Source organism: Microtus pennsylvanicus, chromosome 3 (genome assembly GCF_037038515.1).
Source record: "Microtus pennsylvanicus isolate mMicPen1 chromosome 3, mMicPen1.hap1, whole genome shotgun sequence".
Taxonomy (NCBI): Eukaryota; Metazoa; Chordata; class Mammalia; order Rodentia; family Cricetidae; genus Microtus; species Microtus pennsylvanicus.
Window position 1 is genome coordinate 144,453,071 of NC_134581.1, and position 25,290 is coordinate 144,478,360.

The 25,290-nt window shown below is 46.8% G+C and overlaps 2 protein-coding genes across 2 annotated transcripts in view; one reads left to right on the forward strand and one right to left on the reverse strand.

The window, feature by feature from the left end:
• The window catches only part of Rigi (RNA sensor RIG-I), a 43,216-nt gene extending 40,537 nt beyond the window's left edge, over positions 1–2,679 (forward strand). The window contains exon 18 of the mRNA XM_075967515.1: positions 1,475–2,679. Within this exon, the coding sequence (XP_075823630.1) occupies positions 1,475–1,771 (297 nt within the window). The 3' untranslated portion in view covers positions 1,772–2,679. The remainder of the gene's footprint in view (positions 1–1,474) is intronic.
• A 7,531-nt stretch (positions 2,680–10,210) lies between these two features.
• Positions 10,211–25,290, reverse strand: part of Aco1 (aconitase 1) — a 47,452-nt gene continuing 32,372 nt past the window's right edge. The window contains exons 12-21 of the mRNA XM_075967519.1: positions 24,596–24,731; positions 23,810–23,894; positions 22,760–22,916; positions 20,771–20,895; positions 19,521–19,625; positions 18,209–18,351; positions 16,743–16,890; positions 13,884–14,006; positions 11,977–12,162; positions 10,211–10,999 (exon numbers count right to left, since the gene is read on the reverse strand). Of these exons, the coding sequence (XP_075823634.1) occupies positions 10,886–10,999; positions 11,977–12,162; positions 13,884–14,006; positions 16,743–16,890; positions 18,209–18,351; positions 19,521–19,625; positions 20,771–20,895; positions 22,760–22,916; positions 23,810–23,894; positions 24,596–24,731 (1,322 nt within the window). The 3' untranslated portion in view covers positions 10,211–10,885. The remainder of the gene's footprint in view (positions 11,000–11,976; positions 12,163–13,883; positions 14,007–16,742; positions 16,891–18,208; positions 18,352–19,520; positions 19,626–20,770; positions 20,896–22,759; positions 22,917–23,809; positions 23,895–24,595; positions 24,732–25,290) is intronic.

The following is a 25,290-nucleotide window of genomic DNA, read 5'->3' on the forward strand; positions in this document are numbered from 1 at the left end:
CATGAGCAGCAATACCTTGAGGTCCATCTTCGGTCAAGAAAAGAAATGAGGATAAAGGCTAAGTATATAAAAATGTTATATTCTGGTTAAGAAATTCTTCCTATTTTGTTTTCTAAACTTTTTTGGGACATAGAACACTTCTTTTTTTCCCCCTGGTTTTCAAGACAGGGTTTCGCTGTGTTGCCTGGTCTGTTCTGGAACTTGCTCTGTAGCGTGAACTCGAACTCAGAGATCATCTGCCTCCGCCTCCCAAGTGCTGGGATTGAAGGCTGCACCACTGCTACCCAGCTCCACAGCACATTTCTGTAATGAAAACCGAACACCTTATTTAAAAAATGCAGCACAGCTGGGGGCAGGTGGTGACACCAGCCCTTTTTCTCAGCATCTGGGAGGCAGAGGCGGGTGGCCCTCTGAGAGAGTGAGTTCCAGGATAGCCTGGGCTACATAGAGAACCCATGTATTGAAAAATGAAAAGGAAAAAAAAAAGTAACACTTGCAGGTTAGCCTTCGACTTTCTTCCCCTTAAAACTTTTTTTTTTTTTGAGACAGGGTCTCTTTATGTAAAATCCTAGCTATCCTGAAACTCAGGCTGGCCTTGAAGTCATAAAGAACCACTTAATCTCTGTGCAGGAACTTAAAGGCGTGCAGCACCCTTAAACTGGCCCCCTTAAAACTTTTAATTAAATGCTGAGGGAGTGGTAGCACGTGCCTTTAATCCCAGTAATTGGGAGGCAGAAGCAGGCAGATCTCTGTGAGTTCAAGGTCAGCCTGGTCTACAAGAGCTAGTTCCAGGACTGGCTCCAAAGCAACACAGAAAAACCCTGTCTCGGAAAAACAACAACAACCTTTTAATTAAAGGCTGGCAAAACCTCCAGAGAGGAATGCTGGTATAATTCTTGCAACCAATGGAGGGTGGTGCATGGCTGGACTACCTAGGGGATGGGTTATTGGAACCATTTGGACTAGAAGCATATTACTTATTACAAGTGACTTCCATTTTCTGAATCTGGTCCTTTAGATGTAGAAGGTCCCTTCAGCTCCAATTTCAATGCTTTCTTGTTCACAGTGGACCCTTTAGACACCATTTCCCTGGAGGATGGGATGCTGGGTCTGTCTTGTTTCTGTAGGGTACACCCTTAAATCAACTATAGGTAGGGCCTGTGGACAGTCCAGCTCCTGAGCTTCTTCACACACACACACCGGCCCTTGGGTGTTCATCCCTGTGCTTCTGTTTGTGCCTTTCTGGCCTCCGGTGACCTTGTACCCTCCTCACTTGCATCTCCTCCTGACCATGCAGGAAGCCCAGTACGTGGATCCTGCTCTGGCCTGCAGGAGACTCTGTCCACAGTCTTTTCTGTTTCCATCTGTAAAATAAAGGGATTCCACTCACTCTTCCTCCTTGCCTACTGAGCAGTTTTTAAGCCGTTCTTGAACTGTTTCTAATATTCTTTTGTGTTCAATCTCTTCCTCACAGAAATCCCACTACACCGTGCTTGGAAATGCTTTTAAGGAGCGCTTTGTGTCTAAGCCGCACCCTAAGCCAAAGATCTATGACAGTTTCGAGAAGAAAGCAAAGATATTCTGTGCCATACAGAAGTGCTGTCACGACTGGGGGATCCATGTGAAATATAAGACGTTCGAGATTCCCGTCATAAAAATCGAAAGTTTTGTGGTGGAAGATATCGCAAGTGGAGTTCAGAGGCGGCACGCAAAGTGGAAAGATTTTCATTTTGAAAGAATACAGTTTGACCCTGCAGAAATGCCCATATGAAAAGCCAGGCAGTGGTGGCGCACGCCTTTAATCCCTTAATCCCAGCACTCGGGAGGCAGAGGCAGGCGGGTCTTTGTGAGTTCGAGGCCAGCCTGGTCTACAAGAGCTAGTTCCAGGACAGGCTCCAAAACCACAGAGAAACCTTGTCTAGAAAACAACAACAACAACAACAACAAAAACAAAAAGAAAGAAAGAAAGAAAGAAAGAAAGAAAGAAAGAAAGAAAGAAAGAAAGAAAGAAAGAAATGCCCAAATGACCTTGGGGCTCCTGAGTCTTGCAGTCCAGGGAGCAATGATGACCCAGTCCCGTCTTACACAAGCCTACACCGTGTGGAATGCCAGATAACCTGATGTTTGTTCCAAGCAGTTCTCGTCCACACAGAGCACGTGCACATGACCTGCAGCACTGAATACTTTGGTCACCAGTAACTCATAGCACATGGCAGTGGGGTCGGGGAGGGGCGTGTTACAAACTTCCCTTTTATACTTTTCAGAACTGCCCATGATGGATGAAGTGCCTGCCACAAGCTGGCTTTGCCCTTAACACTCTACCGAATTCTGACTTTGTTCTTTTCAAGGCCACCAGACAGACTGTCAAGTCCAATGGGTACTTTCTGATTCTTGCATTGGACTCTTTCCCTGCTTTTGGCTGTCACTCACATTCTGACACAAGTATAGGCGACTGCAAGGTTCAATATGCACACGTGTGTACTGAAGTGACATATACCTTTAAAATTTAGAACACTATAGCAGACAGCTGAGAAGGTACCTCTGTTCTGCGCCTTTGCTATGCATCTTCCTCTAAGATCTGTCCTAACTGGGGCCGTTTCCCCTCCTTGACTAGACATCTCAAACCATCCCTGCCCCCTCCTCTCTTCCCTTGAGACAGAATCTCCCTGTAGACCAGAAACTAGATGTGTGGACCAGGCTGGCCTTGAATTCACAGTTCCCCTCATCTCCCTAGTGCTGGGATTAAAGGTTTATGTAATCATACCAGGCTCTAGCTATTTTCAATAAAGTCTAATGCTTACTTAACACTTGGACTATTTCTAGTTAATGCTTTTTTTTCTTTTCTTTTGCTTTCTGAGACTAGATTCCTGGAACTCTCTCTGTAGACCAGGCTGGCCTTGATCTCAGAGATTTGCCTGGTTTTGCCCTTCAAGTGCTGTGACGGAAGGTTTGCTCTGTCTTCTTAAATATATAAAACTTAATATTATATATAATAATATATAGTATAATATATATTATTGCATCCCTGTATCTCTTGTCAGGGTTTACTAATGCATCAGAGAGCTTAGGATGGGGTTCTTCAAATCAAGAGATAAGTGCCTGAGTGTTGTTGCTGCTCACACAGCAAGGTGCTGTCTTCAGTTCAGGGCAGGAACTGTACTGCTTTGGAGGCAGCACAGTGATGTAAACACCTTTGCAAAAGCTATTTGTAATTCATTAGCCCCTCAATGGCCTGAACAAAACTGCAGAGATCATGTGACCATATAACTCTTTCACATGACATTTATATATTTGAATACTATCCCCAGACTACCTAGTGCACAGTGTGCCCCCCAAATCAACCCTGGAGGTCAACAGAATGACATGGGATAGCACCCCACTTGTTCTGATGTTCAGGGCAATTAACCAGCAACATGATTTTTTTTTTTGGAAAAAAAACAAACTGCAGGGATTTAGGCTTTTGATTGATAGAATATATGAAAAAGGATGATCTATATAGTAGTCATTGGTAATGGTTACTGGTAAAATTCTTAAGATGCTATAACGTGGGTTAAACGAATTTTCTGAGTGCTGACTTTCATCCTTCATGTTTAACATGTGATGATGTCTTTCTTTGTTACTGCCGTTCAGAACTCTGTAGCATGTATGAGAGATCTACCGGAAACTATTTGAAAAGAACCGCTTAAATATTACAGCGATTCGATTAATTCAAAACCATTTATATATTTGTGTATATGAGTGTTCTGTCTGCATGCCCATTAGAAGAGGGCATTGGACCCCTCAGACTGCAGTTACAGATGGTTGTGCGGGTGCTAAGACTTGAACTCAGGACCTCTGCGAAAGTAGCCAGTGCTCCTAACTGCTGAGCCGGCTCTCTCCAGCCCCTGCCAATGATGAGTTATTTGAAGTGGAATAACCCTTTCTTTGCCAATGGGGAAAAGCATACTAAAGCTGAAACTGAACTGAGAATTTGAGTTGTACACAGAGTTAAGCCACTGCCAGATATACCGTGGGATGGAGCAAACCCTGGGCTAGTGAGTACTGCATGAATAAATCGGGCAGGGTCTGAGAAATGCCAGTATGCTGATCTTTGGACTTCCTAATGGCAGGCTGCATCTGGACTCTCCCACAAACCCGGGACCGGTCCCCACTAGAGTCCTTTTTGAAGTTCAGATACAGCTTGTTCTACAATCACAGACCTTGTTATTTTGTGGTCAGTGCTGATCCTGCAGCGTTTTCATCCTGAAATGGAATCTTCAGAGGTCTCATTGTGCAATAAGATTGATAAATCCTGACTCCTGTACTTAAGACAGACTCAGCGTTAACTAGGTTTCAACTGCCAGGCTAACCAGACGGCACTGTTTCTGTGAGCAAGTCCTTTGGTTCAGTGCTGTGAGGGCCTCTGGGGCATGCACTGCACAGCCAGGGAGGCCTTGCCTGGTATTTACAGCACAGGTGATCACTGTATTGCTGCTGGCACACTCACATACTTTAAAACCAGTGGTTCTGGAAACACTTCTTCTGTTCACTGGACACTGTTAATTTGCGTCCTGTAGGAACTCAGGGATAGATTTGTGGCCAGGATACCAGCCAGCCAGGTGAGATCAAAGTGCACTATCGACTTCTGGATCACGCCAGTAAACCGTTTTAATGCACCGTAAATATAACTACCATTCACTCTACAAATCTGTATTTAATAGGCACGCACAGGCTTGCTGGGTGCAAGCTTTGAAAACCCCTAATAAAAATACCAGCTTTGATTACCTTTGTTTATGGCAATTTGACTGAGAACAGAAATCGGCTGAGTGCTAAGTCTCGTCTGTGGTGATGACATTTAACAGCTTCCTAAAGCAGCCAGTGGGACCACAGTTATCATTTTCACAAGCAGGGCTGTGCTGCTCCTTACAACCCATGGGCTGTCCAACCCAGTGCCCCACTGTGTCAACTGTGCTCTGAAGGCACCCAGTTTGAAAACGGTCTCCAGAGGGTGGCACTGTTAGGAAGGTTGTGGAACAGGAAGCGGTGGAGCCTCTCCAGAGGAAGTAAGTCAGTGGGGATAGATCCAGAGACTTTAGAGCTGGTTCCACTTCCTGTTCACTCTGCCTCTTGCGGCCATGTCTTCTCTAGCATGAGCCCTTTTCCTGTACGTTGCTTTTGTCAGGGTGTATTCCTACAGGAGCAGAAGAGTAACCCAGACACTGATACCATCCCGAGGAAGCTGGGCCAAGGTGTATTCTTACATTACAGTAACTCAGACATGGTCCCGAGGAAGCTGGGCCAAAGTTAAGGTTCTTCACCCATGATCAAAGTCCTATTGCCTGTGCCTGAGGCAACTGTTTGCAAAGAATTAAGTGACAGCAAACATAGTATGCTAGCCATAACCCTGACCCATGAAAGGACTCAGAAGAACAAAGAGATGCTGTCTCGGAGCCCATGAGAACGTGGCTCAGAGGGGAGATAATAAGTAAGGAGCCTGCGTTTAAATCACTGGAATCATCTACGCCTGACGCCACGATGTCACTAGCCTTTTAGTTACATGGGCCAATTTAGTTTTTCTTTTTCCCTTTTGCTTAAAACTGACACGACTAGCATATCCTTCCTTTGCGTTGTACACACACATACACACCACGAAAGGTACATGGACTTTGTTGCTGTGTTAAGTAAACTCGCCAATTACCTCATTTTGGATGCTAAGGAATGCCTGTTCTTTGGGAAGAATAAGGCAGTAGTGCACTTGGAAAGTCATAAACACCAATGAGATTATCCTCCCTTTCCAAGAGGAAGAAGCGGGTAGAACCAGCAGGAGCTATACTTCCAACTAGAGAGTAAGTGGGCCAGCACCACCTCGAGAACTCAGGTAAAAGGTTGTACAGTCTTATTTTGGACGAGCATAGGGCACAGGCCAAGAATACTGAAGCGGAAAGAACAGAAGATGTGTTTGGATAGAGTTGAGAGTGAAAGGGCCAGGGTCACAGCCACAAGACACTGCCCTCATGACCAGTGTCCTCGTCCACTCAGGCTGCTGCGACAGCATCTGGATAACGTAAGCACAGACATTTCTAGAGGTTGAGAAGACCAAGATCAAACACCCTCTCCCCTCAAAACCGCCAGTCAAGAATACTTTCCCTAGAACATCTATTCTAAAATGAAGAGAAGATAAAGGCTTTCCCAATGTAAGATGACCACGTCATCTCCAACAGACTTGTCACAGGAAATGCCACAGGCAGCTCTTCAAGCCGAAGTGAGGAACAAGAAAAGACACAACAGCACAAAACTCACAGGTAGAGCAAGCACACACTTCGAGAACACAGCCGTAAGGTATGTAGATCTTTTACTGCCATTTGCTTCCATTTTAAAGGGTTAGAGTTAACACTATTAAGATGCTCAACAGTTACAATCATTTGGTAAGAGACACACGATGTAAAAACATGTCAAGTGTGGAATTAAGATACAAAATGTGGCAGGGAGTTTTTTTATATGTGATCAGAGTTTCACTGGCGTTTAAAACAGCCTGCAGTATCACATGACCCCTGAGGATCTCCAGGTGAGCATACTTCAGTCCTCTGGTCGGCACACAAAAGATGCCAATGAAGAGCATCACCTGCTCACACGGGAAGGTGTGAGAAGACAAAGGGACAACATCGCTGCTAAGCAACCAGAGCGACACAGAAGGAAGTCCTCACCTACCAGCAACAGGAAGCATTTTAGAAATGTGCAAAAAAACCCTCATAAATATATTCCTGGACAATTAAGGAAATTCATTCCGTGGAAAAGTTAAAGTTATTAACATGTCTGCACTAACACCATGCTCTGAAGATTCAACACAATCCCATGAAATTTCCAGTGCTATTTTCCCCAATGATGTTCTTCTAAGAAATAAAAGCCATCTTACTACGTACATGAAACCACAAGACTCCCTCCAGACCAAGATGTGCTGAGCGTAAAAACAAAGCTAGAGTCATTACTGTTCTTTCTTATAATTTATTTTTATTTTATTTGCATTGGTATTTTTCCTGTATCTGTATGTGGAGTCAGAGACAGCTGTTAGCTGTCATATGCGTGCTGGGAACAGAACCCGGGTCCTCTGGAAGAGCAGCAGTTAGTGCTCTTAACCACTGAGCCATCTCTCCGGCTCCCCTAGAGTCATTGCTGTTACCTCACTCCCAAAGACACTACAAAGACACAGCAACACAAACAGCATGGCGCCAACACAAGAACAGACGCAGAGCCCAATGGAGAGGAACAGAGGCCTCCAGAAAGAAACACCTACAGGTTGGCTAAATGACTTGACAAAAAAGCCAGGAATACACATGGAGAAAGAGCTCTCTCTTCAGTAAACGCTGTTGGAAAAAATGGATGGCCACATGCATAAGAATGAAGTCGAACCCTTATTTTATACTATATATAAAAAATCAACTACAAATAGATTGAAGGCTTAAGCATAAGACCTCACACCTCAAAAGCGTTATATAAACACATGGGGAGAATACCATGGCATTGGTTATCGTAATGGCTCTTCTGGACTAGTTCTAGACAGAGCTTCAAAAATGAAAGCAAAGAAAATGAAAACAGGCCCATCAGAATGCTTCAAAATAAAAGTTTTATAGTCAAAGTCAAAAGTCAAGCTGACAACAAAATAGGAGAAAATATTTGATAGTTTCTCTCTAGAATATGCGGTATTAAAATTCAACTACAAAAAAACAAATAATTCAATTAAAAATGGGCAAAGGACTGAGACATTTCTCAAAAGAAGTTACAAAATGACCAACGTGTATTTGAAAATATGCTCAACATCATGTATCATCAGGGAGCCACCAATAAGACCCTGAGTTCTCGCTTCAAATCCTTGAGTGTGATCGTTATCGGAATGAAGAGAGGTTAGCACGCTGACAGCGTGGAGGAGGGCAATGAGACACACCTGCACATGGAAAGACACTATGGAAACAGTATGGCGCCCTCTAGAAACTCAAAAAGAACATGCTTAGGACACAGCCATTCCTCTTTACGTACGCTTCCAAAGGAATCTAAGCAGCATGTTGAAGAGACACCTGCCCCAACATCCATTTCGGCAGCATTCACAAAAGCCAAGGTATGAAATCTGCCTCCTGTCTAATGTTTATCCACGGCTGAGTCAACAGAGAAAACAGGGTGCATGTGTGCTCACACAAATCCACCACGTGTGGCGCTATGGGGACCTTGAGGACATGATGTTAAGTGAAAAAGCCATGCACAAAAGACAAATGACTGCACGACCTCATCATGTCTAAAGCCTGATGATACTTTAGCGAGAGGCTAAGACGAGCATTGAAATAAAAAGGAGCAGTGAAGAGTCAGCCATGGAAGACATGGGAGAAAGCACTGCAAGCGCACATGAAAACATGAAAGGGAACGGGAGTTCATTCAGGAAGAAGGAACTTGGGAGTTCTGTGGTACAGAATGCTGATGGCTGTTCATACCTATACACTACATATTTTTTTCAAAATATATTATTGGAAGTATTCTCACCATAAAAAGAAAGTATGTGAGGCCTGATTTAGCCACTCTACAATGTTTACATATTCAAATAAATCATGTACAAAGTAAATGAATTATTTTTTCAGTTAAAAAAATTAGAGACTGTTTTAGGTAGAGTTTTTATTACTGTGAAGAGACATCATGACTGCGGCAACTCTTATAAATAAAAGCTTTTTTTTTTTTCGAGACAGGGTTTCTCTGTAGCTTTGGAGTTTGTCCTGGAACCAGCTCTTGTATACCAGGCTGGCCTCGAACTCACAGAGACCCACCTGCCTCTGCCTCCCGAGTGCTGGGATTCAAGGTGTGCCTCACCACTGCCCGGCAAATAAAAGTATTTAATTGAGGTGGCTCACTTGCAGTTTTAGAGGTTCAGTCTATTACTGTTAGGATGGGGAACAGTGTGGCCTGCAGGCAGAGGCGGCGCTGGTGCTGAGAGTCCTATGTCTTGACTCAGAGGCAACAGGAAGTCGACTGTCACGTGGAAGGAAGCTTGAGAAAAAGAGAACTCAAAGGCCACCCCCAGTGTGGTAATGTTTTGTTTGTGATCTAACAAAAAAAGCTGGCCTGAAGAGTTCAGAGCTAAGCCACTAGTTAGCCACAGAGGCCAGGCAGTGGTGGCACACACCTTTAATCCCAGCACTCAGAGGCAGATGGGTCTTTGTAAATTCAAGGCCACCTTGGGTTACTGATCTAGTCTTAAAGAGAAACAGAGTCAGCTGGTGGTGGCTCACACCTTTAATCCCAGCACTAGGGAGGTGGAGACAGGAAAGGATTGGTTGGGCAGGAGGAGACAGGAGGTCATCGCATTTAGTCCGAGGATTTGTAGAGACAGGATACCCCATTCAGTCTGAGGATCCATAGAGACAGGATCTTGCCCCCTTGGGTCTGAGGATTTTGTAGCGGTAGGAACTAGGGGCTGGCTGCTTTACTTCTCTGATCTTTCAGTCTTCACCTCCCCGCCCTCCCCCCCCCCCCCCCCCCGTATCTGACTCAGGTTTTTATTATTTAAACCAATTAGAATTCACGCTACACCCACAGTGATAGATTTCCTCCTCCAACAAGGCCATGCCCACTCTAACAAAGCCACGCCTCCTAATAGTGCCACTCCCTCTGAGATTATGGGGGGTCAATTGCATTCAAACTGCCACAGAGACACAAGGCAACCCCTTCCCCAGTGGAAATTTTAATCCATAACAGAGGCATTGGCTAGTCTGGAATCAAGGCTCAGGGGTCAGGCCATGCATAGCTCTAGTTCTCATTTAGACCCAAAGAAACCAGGCTCACTGTGAGAGCCAAGCAAACGTCAGCGAGCCAGCTTCCAGAGAGAAGGTGTGTGTGCGTGCGCACACATGTGCAAGCTCCCACATGTTCTCAAACAGGATGGGGATGGATGATTCATAGTTTATGGCACACCACAAAATAATCCCCGCTGTGAAAATGAGTGAACAGATTTTAGGACACCAAGAGGCCACGGTTTGCTCCTTGCTGCTGCTGCAACCAAGGAAGAAGGACCCTTCTTCTTTCCCGTTGCTCTCGGCAGGCAGCTCACACACTGGCTCCTTGACAGTTCCTCCGCGACTGCGGTCCAGATACAGTGGTGGAAGGAGCAGATATGAAGGCCTTTCAGGGCTCACATGGCTCTCCGGGCCACAGCACTGTGTCACAGTCCCAACAGAACTCAATTCCAAAGCCGACAGATTTTCATGAAAATATATTTAATCTTATTCAAATTAGAAATCCTGTCTCTCTCCCCAGTTACTTTCAGACAAAGGACCCCCTCTGAACAAATGTTGAAAATGGTCAAGACGATTCCTCACGTTGACTGAAAGGTACATAAACCCCTTTGATGGCTGACCTATCCACCAGGGTTCTGCTCACCTAGAAGGAGGGGAAGACATCACTGCTACGATCTGAAGTGTGAAGAAGTTCTTACCTATGTCAGTCAACACTGGTGTAAAGTATAGAGAAACGGGCTCTCTGAGGAAAGGTTCACTGAGCAGAGAAGGACAGTAAAAAGGCTAGAAGATACTTCTGAGAATACTGGCTAGTGTTCAGTTGACGATTAGTCGGAGTGAAAAAAATCAGTGTCCGGTGATCAGTAACTTAGAGACAAGCTAGTTCTCTTTCTGGTTCTACTGACCTTCCCATGATTCTAGATCCCACATTATAGACAAGGATAAAAAGATGAATAAATCAAGAATGTAGAAAGTCCTGGCGGTGCCTCCAACCGTGGCAGTGCCCACTTGCCCATCTTGGCAGCCCCCTCACTAGAGGTAGAGGTGGCTGCTTTACCAGGCCTCAGCTGCTGGGGCCTGGCACCTCGCTGGCTCCGGCACCCATCCACGGGGCAGGTCTCCTGGGAGGCCAGCTCCTACTGGGCCATCTTGCGGATCATGTAGTTCAGGATGCCTCCGTTCCGGAAGTAAGTGAGCTCCACGTCAGTGTCGAACCTCATCACAGCCTGGAAGGTCTTCCCAGTGTCCAGCTGCAAAGGCAAAGGGGCAGGGTGAGCTGAAGGAGGGGCCGAGACGTCCGCCCGAGGGAAATTCCACCCGGCTGCCTGCTAGCTTCAGCTGAGGCACAGCCCAAACGGCAGCAGTGCTAGCCCCGTATGGAACCCGCAGTCTCTGCACTCAGCCAAACCTCCTGGGTTAGCGTGCGCATTTCAACAAGAGCCCTGGGGATCCATGTGCCCACCGAAGGTTGAGGATTGCAGAATTAACGATGGAGGTGAGAGGTATGTGGGAACAAAGTAGCCTCCCAGGACACAGATAATGCTTTCTCCTAAGTCTTTCCTGGGCAGCAGGGGTCTCACTGAGGTTGTTCCTTGGGCAGCAGCTCCAGCTGCTGCCTGGGGTCATCCGGTGACCTCAGCAGCTGCCTCTGTAGCGCTAAGTCCCCTTGGGACTCTGGTGCTGGGCACTTTATTCTTGCCTCCTCTAAGGATGTGTCACCGCCTCTATGTTAGCTACTTCCTGTTGCCAAAACGCCGTGAACAAAGCAACTTAGAGGAGTTTAACTCGGCTTGTGGTTCCAGAGGTTTAAGACATCATGGTGCGGGGGCATGGCAGCAAGGGGCAGGCAAGGCTGCGGGAGCAGGAAGCTGAGTGCTCAGGTCCTACCTGAGAGAGGGAACTGTAATTGTGAGACTGAGCTCTCAAGCTCTGCCCCCCGGTAACATGGTAACACCGTAACACGCTTCACCCACAAGGCCACAGGCGGCCCAGACAGCACCGTCACTGGTTACCAAGAGTTCAAACGCCAGAGGCTATGGGGACATTTCTCAACTAAACCACAACCACGGGGCTAATTAAAGCCTGAGCCCCGGACGATGCTCATGGAGGAGTGCATACAGGATCTGCTGATCATATTTTCATTAACGCCCCTCCCTCCACTCATCTCTTCCTCGCAGCCGATGACAATCAGCAGGCCCTGGCTTCCGCCTGCAGACGCTCTGCTCACCTTTATCTGAACCTTCATGCGTGGCTTCAGGGTTTCAGGAATGTCGATAGTGTACCGTTCCCGACCCGTGAGTCCCAGCGAGTCTGCAGTCTCGCCGGGCAGATACTCAAGGGGGATCACCCCCATCCCGACCAGGTTGCTGCGGTGAATGCGCTCGTAGCTCTCTGCCAGCACAGCTTTGATTCCCTGGTGAGCCAAGGGAGAAGTTTGGACACAGCTCCAAGTTCTTCTTTAGGAGATACACAAATTCTTCAGAGATTCTCACAGCTAGGTTCTGAGTACCTGCTAGTTGATCATCGAAAGTGCTACCTTCTAGTTACAAATAACTCAGTAGTGAGTCTTATAGGATGTCTACAATATACAGCAATCAGGGATTCTTTCCTGCCCTCCACCAACTCTGAAAGCAGTAGATGCTATTACTCACCACTCTTATTAAGGGGGTTTATGTAGTGTTTGATGCAGTATTTGAACACATGCTGTTGGACCACACAGCACTTTGAGAAGCAAAAGCCCTCCGCTAATTTGTATCTGCAATGCATATCACAATATAAAAAAAATCACTTCCTTTCCCTTGGGTTTTCTTTTACTGTGGGCACACATGAGCAGATTCCAAGGGTTTAATCAAGAAAGAATGGGCTTCCAAGCGAATGACCGGTGTGCACTCCTTTCACGCTTCCTGTTCCAGGACCGAACTGCGCTGAACAGTGTTGCTATGCAGCTTCCATTAAAGGACCTTGGTTGTTAGGGTGTAATTGGCAATATACAACAGTAACCAATACAGTAGAGAACTGGATTAGCTAGGCTTTTCTTCTAGGTATAAATTCTTAGATACCAGCTCAGAGCTGCTGCACCAGAACCTTGCAGGGGTATGAGGTGTAGGAATGTGTGTGTGTGTGTGTGTGAGAGAGAGGGGGGGGGTTCATCTGACCTGTGGCTGCATGGGTACTCGCGTGTGCACCCACACACACATGAACAGACTGAACACGTCATCTAGAAGAAAAGCACCCACTCTTACTCTAACCTAGCCTCTGAAGGAGCCAACTCCTCACTGCTCCCGTACAGCTTGCCTTTTGCACCTTACATTTACCAAGGACAATAATCTTAATCAATTATGTGTCGGGACATGGCCCAGGAATGGAGTCATGTGAGGAGAGTTCTGAGTGCTTGTGAGAACACGCCAAGAAACAAGACAAGAGTCTTGTGACCTCAGTTTCTTTAAAACATGGATTTGCTCTTGGGATGTTTTTGTGCTCCTCCCAGGCGCATTGGATAGGAGCGAGTTTATTTCGGATTACTCATTATTGCTTGCTGTTATGATTCAATTCAACTAAATGTTTAAATTATCCTTTATACATTTCTATGAAAAAAACATGTTTTCGCTATATGCGGCTTGTCCTTGTGACTGAATATGGCTTGAACTCATGGGAGTTTTACCAATGTGACCCTTCTTAACTCTCACAGTATAAACTGTCTGGTGGTTGCACGGGACTTTAATCTACCTCCTCTATTGGCTCTATTCTCCCAGGTCCCACTCCCTCTAGAGTAGTGACAATTATGAAAGCCAGGCTAGTTTTTTCTATACATTAACTGCATATACATTTCTGAATGTGTTAGTCCCCACAGGCTTTCTCCTCCAAAGTTATCTACAGATACCCAGAGTCCATGGCTGCTGGTCCCAAGCCCACCTAACTAATCCATGTGAGCCAGTTCTCCTTGGACTGTTACTGTCCGAGTGGAAAAGTCTAGATGCACAGAGAAGCAGGCTGGGTGAATAGCACAAGCGTCCACAACCTGCTATTTCATAATGTCTTGAAAACAAAGCCGTAGCACTTCTTCCTAGGCACCCCCCCACTCCCGCCCCAGTTCTAGAAGGCTGCCCCACCAGGAAGCCTCTGCTCCATCCATACCAGCAGGAAAGGGCCTTTGGCTGCCCAGTCTCGGGAGCTGCCTGAACCGTATTCTTTGCCAGCCAGAACAATCAGGGGAAGTCCAGCCTGCTGGTACCACTCAGCAGCATCGAACACATCAAGCTGAGGAAGAAGAAAGACAGCTAAGTCAATGAGAAACTGAAAACCTGGCCATGTTGTGAGTCCCCAGTTAACTTTCTCTACTCATTTCTCCCAGACTGAACCTTACTTCTGACGACAGTGTAAATTCTGCCCAGTAATTATATATTCAAATCCTAGGGCATCAGAGGACAAAGGGAACCAAGTCCACTTTTCTTTTCCTTCTCTTCCGCTGACTAAACCATTCGGAACTTAAAAGACAAAACCCCATGAAGCCTGGGTTTTGGCCCAATAGTAGAGGCCCAGCAGGGGTCAGTTCTTAAGGTAGCAAGACAAGGTAGTATGTTTAGAAACAATATCAAATGCAAAGTCTTCTTGCCCTCTCCACGCAGCCAAGGCAGATGCAGCAGAAGCGCATACCAAAGCATGAAGCAGCAGGCCAGGAGGGCTCAGCTAATTTAGTAATGAGAAACATCTTCCACAAACAACTCTGCTTTTCACAGGATAGTCTGTTGAGCTGAGAATTCCCCAAACATCTGATTGGATCACTGGTGACTGAGGAAGGGGCTCAAGACAAGACTTCCGTTAAACTCTAAAATAGGGTTTACCTAAACATGTTAATATCCTGGTGGATGGCTGGGCCTGGGATTAATGTGTTGCTTTTATTGGTTAATGAATAAATATAAGAGTTAGCCAATAAGAAGCTAGAGTTAATGGGCCAAGCAATATTTTAATAAACAGTTCCTTCCAACAAGGAGGACTTCAGGGGACAGCCAACCAGCTACACAGCCAGACACTGAGTAAGAAGGAAAGAAAAAGTATACAGGAACAGAGAAAGATAAAAGCCCCAAGGGCACAGATAGATAGGATAATTTAAGAAAAGGTGGCAAGAAACAAGCCAAGATAAGACTAGGCACTCAACTAAGAATGAGCCTCCATGTATGATTTATCTGGGAGCTGGGTGGCAGGCCCCCAACAAAGTCCCAAAAGCCAAAGAGTAAAAGAGAAAAACACACTACAGAGGATTGGAAGAGTGTAAGAGCCAGAGGGGCTGGAGGACATCAAGGAATCAAGGCTTTAGAAACACAGCAGAAAGAATACATATATGAACTCAGAGAGACCATGAAAACATACATGAGGCCTGCACAGGGGTGCAGCAGATAGAGTCCCAGTGCAGAGAGGGGACATACACATAAGTCCACATCCCTAACCCAGAATCTATCACAGTTGATGACCACTTGCAATGAAAGTAACTCAGTGGCATCTTTAGAGGTTCTTTGCCTCATAATATTTTGTCAGGGCATTTTTTTAAAAAAAATTTACAGGTTTCTTTGTGCATATATGTTCTGTGTTTTTATAGGATTCATGTGTGTGCAAACATTTTTGTCTCTGCATCTATAATATGTGTTTCTTATGCTTTTTTTCTTTTTTGCTTGTGTGTGTTTTAGTTGTTTTGAGACAAAGTTTCTCTGTTTAGCCCTTGCTGTCCTGGAACTCACTCTGTAGACCAGGCTGGCCTCAAACTCAGAGATCCACCTGCCACTGCTTCCTGAGCACTGGGATTAAAGGTGTGAGTCTCCAATGCCCGGCCTGTTTACTTTGGTCTCTTCTGATTTGTTTTGTGGCTCTGGATGGGAGAGGGGAGGAGCTCAAATAAGCTGTTGTTGGTGGGGAGTTGTAATTAGAATATATTGTATGAAAAAAGTCTATTTTCAGTAAAAGAAAAAATATGAGAAAAGAAGGAAGCTGGCGGGTCACACTCTTGGGGGCCTGCAGATGTACTACCGTCTAGATCTTACAGGCATCTTGTTTTAAGCCTCAGAGTCACATATGGTTGGTGTTTTTTCTAGGTCACAAATTTACAGAAAGGCCCAGAGAGGAAAATAGCTAGTCCTAGGACCTCACCTCATACACCCACATCTACAAATAAACAACTCTAACATATAAACCAGCTTCAACCAGCTCCTATAGGATTGGGCAGACCTCAAAGGGCCGCAGTGACCTTTCATTTTTGCTGTGGGTGAAGTGGATTAAAACGACAACCAGTGGGGACACACCATAGCTCTTTGTGATAAATATGCTGAATAAATAATCTGGAATTTAGTCTTTAAGCACTTTAAACACATGAAATTTCACTCAGAGATTTTGTTTTTTGAGCTCAACTTCCATGAAATGAGACTTAGTTTAACTATGGTACCCAACTAGTAAGCAGCAAGCAAGAGACTGTAATCTCTACCAGGGTAAATGTCACACATACAGACGGACACCTAGCAAGACCTGTAGGAAGCCAGGATGGTGTGTGAGGTCCTTCTGTCTGTGTGTTGCTTTTATTGGTTAATGAATAAAGAGCTGCTTTGAGCCTATGGCAGGGAATAACAGAACTAGTGGGGAAAGCTAGGCTGTATGCGGGGAGAAAGGAGGCAGAGTCAGAGAGAAGTGCTGGAGTCGCTGGAGACAGATGCTGGGAACTTTAGCCAGTAAGCCACTGTCATGTGGCGATACACAAATTAATAGAAATGGGTTAAATTAATATGTAAGAGATTAGCTAATAGGAAGCTAGAGCTAATGGGCCAAGCAGTGATTTAATTAATACAGTTTCTGTGTGATTGTTTCGGCTCTAAGCTATTGGGAACCAGCAAGCGACCTCCCCGCTCCCACACCAGGCAAGCCGCAGCTGTGAAGACAGGAAAGCCACTGTGAAGAGCCAGGCTCCTAAGCCTGACGGACACTGGTTTCTGAAAGAAGAGAGGCTGTACTCACGGTTTCTCCTGAAGGAAGATGCACAGTCTGAGGAGCCTGCTTGTTCAGAAACTTGTTCAGCAGGCGAATGTTGGCGAAGGTCCCCCGTGCCATGATGGCGTCATTTCCCCGGCGGGAGCCATAAGAGTTAAACTCTCGGGGCGTCAGGCTGATAACAGAAGCAGGGGAGCTCTTCAGTGATGTGAGGAAAGAGGAAACCTAGCTTACACACAGGCGAGAAAATGCTCTAAACCCAGCATGTCACTGAGCCTGCCAGGTACAGCTCTGAAGACTCTTCTCAAAGCCTCAACTGGGAGAGCCAACCAGGGGCAGAGAAGGCAGGGATCAGTGCTCGCCAGGGTCAACTCAAGGGCCTTTCAGGTCTGAATAGAAAATTAGAAGGAATTCTGTAAGGACTCTTTATCCTATTAACACAGGAGCTACATATAAGGTCAAAACTGAATTAAAAATAATAGGGAGGCAGCCAGGTGGACCAGAGAATGGGAGACGACTAAATACACTCCACAAACTAACCAGGAGTGGCCTGAATTTGTCCCTGAACAATCAGGGCCCCAATGCAAAGTGAAGCAGCGTGGTGGCAACATGATACACAACCGCCCAGAGGAAAAGAGTCACGGCAGAGAACAACGAGGCACAAGGGAATGTCTGATCCTGTATCTATCATGTGCGTGAGAACAAGGAAAGGAACTTCGCAGGCCCAGGGCGGCAAGTTTCATGGACACAGTAGCCAGCTCACTGGCTTGTTTCTTACAGTTCAGGGGGTGGGGTGGGGTGGGTGTGCTAACAGGACTGGACTGTTAGGCCTGTATTTGGTGGTGAAGAGAGCTTCTGGTCGGGCTTCAGGAGCAGACAAGCATGCCTCAGGACCTCTGAAACCCTGTCATTTTAAAATGTTGCTGATTTGTGCATTGCGGGGAGGGGGACATTATAATTGCTTGCATTCATTTCCCTAAACAGCTCCTGTGTCAAGACAATCACCCCCAGAGAAAAAAGTATTTGTTCTGCTTCTTAAATTTGCTTTGAGCCCTCTCTCTAAGGAAACTGATTCGGAAGGGAGGACAGAAATCAGGACGGTTTTTCTCCTCCATGAGTCTCAGGGAATCCCCGAAGTCATCTATATTCAGGGGGCAGATGATGCAGATGAAGCTATAGATATTGACAGGTCTGAGAGGATGAGTGGGAGCGAGCTGCACAGTCATGAGGCGGTTTTGTCCACACTGTCCCAACAGGACGTGACAATGAATGTCAGGTTATATCGCTGCCATTGGCACTGAAGCAGGCTCTGCCATGGCTTGGGAGGGGGCTGATGCTGAGCCTAAGACATGCACTTGCTTAGGAAGCTGCCGCTCCTGGCCATTTGTGATTCATGAGCAGTGTGATCCCAGAGGCGGCCCGTGAAAAGAGAACGTCAGCCTCATCGTGCTCCCTCCCTTTGCGGTCAGTCTTCCCGCCTCCTCCATGCTTACCCTCTGTTGGTCAAGTAGCGAGCAGCGGGACTGTTTCTGGCAATATTCCCCGCCGGAGAGATATGGTCTGTTGTGACGGAATCTCCTAAATTCAGCAGCACATAGGCATCCACTATGGACTTAGGTGGCTGGAGATCTCGAGTCTGCAGAACAGTGCACAAGTCAGTGTTTGCCCAGGATTTCCAGACAGGTCACCAGCTGAGCTCAACCAGGGGCACCAGACAGAGAACTCTGCACCAGTGTATCGAAGATTCTAGTTTGCTGGCTCATAGCGACCGCGTTCACAAGCAGAAGGTCAACAGATCATTCACATCTGAACCTTGGATAGAAGGTGACGTATTGGCACTGACCCTCAAAGGAGATGGGAACGCAGCTGCAGGGACATCCCTGCTGCATCTCCAGGTAATCCCTCACATGCCAAGGACAGCTGGGCTGCTGACTCCTCCTCCCAGCCCCCTCCATAGCAATCAGTCATGGAGTATAAGGTCCTGAGGATATTCTCCTGGACCAGTCCTGCGGATCTTAGCTGGTCCTCGTCCAGGTGGTGTCTACCTACTAGGAGGTCTCTGCACTGCCACACAGAACCCCTGGCCAGAGAAACAGTGCCTGCAGCCAAACCTTCCAGCTTCATGAAACACTCCCAGCATTAGCTGCTTGAGTATGCAAAGGATTTACTGCAGTGGGCAGCCAGCACAAGGCTGTGGGGTAAGACTGTACAAGGAAAAACAGCTTTTAAAGCACTTATGTTAAAAAATAAAAAGCCAGGGGCTGGAGCAGTGGCTCAGGCGTCAGGAGCACCAACTGCTGCTCTTCAATTTCCAGCATGAAACGGTGGCTCACAACTGTGTAACTCTAGGTCTAGGGGATCCTATGTCTTCTTCTGACTCCCCCCAACACTCTACCCTTGTGGTGCACAGACATACATGCGAGCAAACGACTCGTACACATTTAAACAACTTAGGCCAGTTTGATGGCCCCAGGTAAATGTTCTTGCCACCAGCACGGAGCCTGGTGACCCAGTGTGGAAGGAGGAACTAACTCAGGAGTCGTCACGGAGCCTGGTGACCCCGTGTGGAAGGAAGAACTAACTCAGGAGTCGTCACGGAGCCTGGTGACCCCGTGTGGAAGGAGGGAACTAACTCAGGAGCCGTCAGGGAGCCTGGTGACCCCGTGTGGAAGGAACTAACTCAGGAGCCGTCAGGGAGCCTGGTGACCCAGTGTGGAAGGAACTAACTCAGGAGTCGTCTTCTGACTGCACACTGGTGTCACGGCACAGCCACACCCACACCCTAACATGTAATAAAAATCATACCAAGTTTTCGAAGAAGGGCGGTGACTTAATGTATGTAGATTTGGGGTTCCATGTGTATAGTTTGTCTGAGGGGGCCGCTAAGGCATTCCAGCTTTTGTTTACAGTCTTAAATAAAAAAAAAAAGGGAAAGAATTAACCATATACAGGCCAGGAAAAACTCAATATACAAATACAAAACATTCAAAAGAGGTCTACTAAAGCCACTTTGATTCTAAGCAGAAATACAAAGTGGTTCCTGGTTCTTTTGTCTTGCTAGGTGACAGGAACCTTTAGCAAGCCTGGTAGAAAGGCAGAAACCCTCTATTCACCCCACCCCCAGGACTCATTCCTCAGATGACCCCTCCCACGAAGACACGGTCTTCTCACCATTGCTCTGAGACTGTGAAGAAGCCATGGAGGCAGAACTGTGGGAAGCCGCAGCTAAGGGCCAGTGTGGAATTGGGGACCTCAGTCCAGGCCCCAGGGTGGCCCTCAGTAGATGATGTCAGTCCAGGTGGGATGACTTTTGCTTGTGTGGGCCGAGGCCCCCACTGGCTCTGCACTCATGGACACGAGATGCTTTTGTTTTAACTTGCTAAAATTTAGTTAAACTTCCATTTCCAATATATGTGCATATATTCTTTTTATGATTTCATATACATGTATACAGTGTCCTAGGTATATCCCTTTCCCTTCTCACGGCTCCTCCAACTCATTCATTTATTTCCAGACAGGGTCTCACTATGTAGCTCTGGGTGTCCTAGGACTCACTATGTAGACCAGGCCAGTTTCCAACTCCCAGAGATTCACCTGCCTCTGCTCGCCCTCCTCCCTTCCCCCAGTGCTGTGCTGGGATTAAAGGCATGAGCGGCCATGCCTGGCTTTTTTCCTATTTTAAAATGTACAACTTTTCTCATCTCAACAAGTTGGCACATCCTTGATCTTAATACTTTTTTTTTTTAACATTCAAATGATTCTTGAGAGATACATTCAACCAACTGACTGCATTCCAGTGACAAATACAATGAATGTCATGAGGGAGAGATGGGTGGGAAGCCCGTTACTGAGGCTGTGTGTCACAGTCTCCTCCCAGTTTGTGGCAAGTGGGTTTTGTAAACATGTGAGTCACGGCAGACGAGTGGCCCGTAACCCTGCCCTGGTCAGAGAAGGAAATAAATGTCTCTCTGGTCCACGCTCCTGCTGGCCTCGGGTCTGCGAGATGACCAAAGTCAACATCTCCCAGTGCGCGTGTGCACTGTGGTGTGCCTCACCTCTATTTTCTGATAGACCTCCTTAAACATCCCAGGGATGACATACTGCCGTTCCACCGCCTGGATCTCATCGCGGGTTGGCCAGATATCCTTCAGAAATACTTGCTGGCCTTGTGCATTCACTCCTGGGGAAACACGTGACCAGTGAGAAACTGCCTCTCACACCCATCTCATTATCACAGTCAGGTCTGTTCTTCCCAGGGTTGTGAAAACCAGGACTGACTCTCTTCTTATGGGCCACATTTCCATCAGCAGATTAACACAGCCTGGTAGTGCGTGCTCTCTTATTTAAAGGCATTTATGGACAGTTTGGCCTCCAACTTACAGGCTTTGTATTTGTTAATTCAATTGACTACAGACTGAAAACAGAAGAAAAGAAAGTGTCCGTATCAAATGTGTCCTGCCCCTCTCATTATTCCCTACACAGCATTGTGTAGCACTGATACTATCTAGGGTGTAACGGGGACTTAGGGACGGTCTGGGCATATATGAAATACTTCTTCATTTTCTGTTAGGCACAGGGGTCACTGGCAGACTTCAGTATCCTCAAAGGTCCCTGAGGACTCAGAGCCAACAGCACACTGATTCCTAACCGAATGAAGCCTGGGTCAATGCCAGGGATATCACAGGCTTCTTGTGTATAGAACATTGGACACTAGTCAGTATTATGCTCCGGGCCCATCTGAAAGAGCAAAGTTATCACAAAAAGTACATAAAAAGTGAAGAACTGGCACTAACTAGCGATGAGAGGGGCATTTGCTTACTTACTTACTTACTTACGGACAAGAAGGCAGAGTGGTGCTTTCGTCTGACCGTGTCACCTGAATGTGTACTGGGTGACCCAGCTGCCACCCTGTGCTCATGTCCGCAAAAAATCAGGAACACTGACTGAGGGTCAAGCACATTTTAGGGAGTAGGCATAACTGTTAATGTAGGATCCAAGACCAATGAGGGTCAGCAGGATAGTTAGAGTCCAATTTCTTCAAAGCAGATCTAAGGGGTGCCCTGCACACTATCCAATCTCCTTGGGTTGGAGTGAGGAAGGCATTAAGGGGAAAGCCCAGGGGATGCAGACAAACAGAACTTTCAGCTGAGACAGAATCTGACCTGGACCGTGTTCCTACAGGGTGTACAGTAAAGTGAAGCCCATCTCAGGAGTCTGGAAGGGGGCAAAGGGAGGTGACCTCAGAAAACTCCAGAACGACAAATTGCTAATATGTTTGGACCTTATGTCCTTTTGCCACCTACTGCCCCCAAAGAATCTTGTTTCTTCCCTTTGTGTTTTGGGTGTACACTGAAGAACAGTTAAAGGACTTCTCTGTCTCCCCTTATGAGAGCCAAAATTATATTTTAAGTTTTACTTACTATGACTTAGAGAGCTATGAAACAAAAATGCCTCTAATTGGGCCTGATGGAAAATACTACTTAAGTCACTGGAAACCGTGACTTAGGGCCTTTTTTTTTTTCCTTTAAGACAGGGTTTCTCTGTGTAGCCCTGGCTGTTCTGGAACTCATTCTGTAGACCAGGCTGGCCATGAACTCACTGTGATCCGCCTGCCTCTGCCTCCCAAGTGATGGTATTAAAGGCGTGTGTCACCATTGCCTGGCTTTGGGCCCACTTTTTTCTGAGAAACCAGAGATGTGTCTGGCCAGAGCCCATCCACCTGGCTAGTATTCAATTAAAGCTTGCTTCAAATTTGGCTTTAAATTGCCATAATGGTCTTATTCTCCATCGGTGGGATTAACACTCTCTAGAGTCTTTGTTTGTAGAGACAGGGTCTTACTGTGTAGCTCTGGCTATCCAGGAGTTCAGCTCTAGAGATCTATCTGTCTCTGCCTTCGAAGCTTTGGGATTAAAGACATGTGCCACCATGTCCACCTCTCAGGATTCTGCATTTCATTTTGTATTAACCAAAGCAGCAATTTCCTTCTAGTCATATTTTTGAATTCACAGGAAGAAGACAGATAGTTACAAAACCAAAATCTTACCCAAAGGCTCTTTCTCAAAGTCAATCCTGATGGTCCCTGCGATTGCGTACGCTATTACTAATGGGGGAGACGCTAAGTAGTTGGCCCGGGTGTTAGGGTGGACTCGGCCTTCAAAGTTCCTGTTCCCAGAAAGCACTCCAACAGCTACGAGGTCTCCCTGGTGAGGCAAGAGTTCATGGTTATCAACAGTCCTCAGTTCACAAAGAAGGCGCTGCCCAGACTGCTCGTATCTGACCAGTTTCCGTGTCATGTGGACAAACCCTTCAGACATCCTTCCCTTCCGTCTCCTGCTACAGGGAGGAGGGAAGAGAGCAGCATCCCAGGGGAGATGCTCCAGGTCAAATCAGAGAGTAGTGGTCAGTGATTCCTGGTCTTGGGAAGATACCAGATAGGTCAGCATATGACATCATAGCTTTTGCTGCTAGAGTAAGACCAGGAGAGACCACCCAGAAAGACCAGAAGCTGAGAGCTGAGGGAAGCCGCAGTGACAGACCCAAGAGTACTCTTCGGGCTTACAGGTCTATGGCAACAGAAACCAAGCCAGCACGATACAGTTTGCATTCATTGTCCGATTCTGAACCAAGTTTCAAATGACCCATAAAACACAATTTTAGGACCCTTTGCAGTCAAAGCTAGCATGCACTGGACCCTCGCCTGGGCGCCAGCACTTCTATTTCCCGTGGCAATCCTCAGAGTCAGGCACTGTTACCTCCAGTTCACAGCTGTGGAGACCAAGGCTCACACCAGCCCATTTACCTGCCCGGTGTCACACAGCTCGTGGTTTCTCCCGTTACCACGCCCTGGTTCCGAGCACTGACTTAGTTCTAAGCGCACTCTCCTGTTACCACACCATGGTTCCGAGCACTGACTTAGTTCTAAGCTCACACTCCTGTTACCACACCCTAGTTCCGAGCACTGACTTAGTTCTAAGCTCACACTCCTGTTACCACATCCTGGTTCCAAGCACTGACCGTCTCACAGCTTCCAGAATCTGCCGAGTGTTATGGAAACCCAAACTAGAGGTCACAGAACGCGGGCTCCTGACATTACCTGAGTGATGGCCTCCACCACAGGCTCAGGAAGGGGTCCGCTGTTGCCAATGCAGGTCATGCAGCCATAGCCCACCACGTCAAACCTAGGTGTAAAACACAGCACAGGAAAAGGCTGTCTCGGTGAGCCCCCGTGCAGGAACACTTCCCAGAGGCCAGGGGACATAAAGTAGGGGCAGTGGAGTGAGTTTGGGACAGGGCCATTCCGAAGAGTTTCCCTTCCTAAGAAGGATGCCACCCACATTCTTAAACTTGTAACATAAGGACCCGAATGATCTAGAATATTTAAAAGCTGAAACTCGATGTGCCTTTTAATATCTCCATCTCCTATCGTGCATTCCCAAAGACTTTGGAATTTTATGAGACACATGGAGGAAACGGATGTTATGGAAACTAGGAAATAACACGGTAACTGGAGAAACTGCTGTGGTGACTAATCACGCATTTGCCTCAAGGACTAGAATGTAATTATTCCCAGGCCAAGGCAGACTCAGTTGCACATTCACTATTAGGCGAGGACAGGCGCCCTCTTCTGGGGAAAGGAGGGATTGCCACAAGGAATAGGGGTCACTTGCAAAAGGAACAACTAGTGCAACCATCCCAGGGGCCCCCTGCAACCGGAAAGCCAGGGTTTAAGTCTGTCTGCCACATGATAAAATGCCGTGAAAGTGCACAGGATCGGCGACAGCCTGCTACACAAGGGCACAGGTGCCAGGGGACCAGGACAATGGCGAAGGCATTAATGAAACAACCAACCAACCAACCAACAAAAACCCCTCTCCCTCACCCTAACTGGGACAGATAAGGCATGACTCCACTCTCTCGAAGGTAGTAGGTGACCACGCCACTTCCAGGAGACAGGCTAGTTTTGACGTAGGGCTTCACATTCAGTCCCGCCTCCACAGCTTTCTTCGCTAGCAGTCCTACAGATGGTGAAGAGACAGCACGGTGAGCGTTTACTTTAGGAAAAGGCCTGGGTTTTCCCAGCTATGTCTCTTGACTGACATATCGAAAGCGCACTACCCAGAGCCAATTCATGTATGCAGCAAGCCCAAATGAGTCACGGAAATGAAGCAAGGGGCAGGTGGGCGTTTGTTCTTCCTAATAGATGAACCTCAGCTTGGTGTGGTGGCTCACATCTTTAGTTCCAGCATTTGGACCAGCCTGGACTTACAGAGCAAGTTCCCAAAACCCAAACCAACCAAGCAAACAAATAAATGAATCCAATACCACTTAGTGATATCCTGTGAGTTTTTAATTCTGGGAGGGAAAATTCTCTAAAATTATCTGTTTGGATTTAGATGAAAATCATGACTGTTAGGGCCTTTTCTGAGATACAAGAGTTGTGTATCTGACTGGAAAGAAACACAGGCAGTTACAGCACATCTGGAGCACAGCCAGCCACAGCACATCTGGACCACAGGCAGCTACAGTACATCTGGACCACAGGCAGCTACAGCACATCTGGAGCACAGGCAGCTA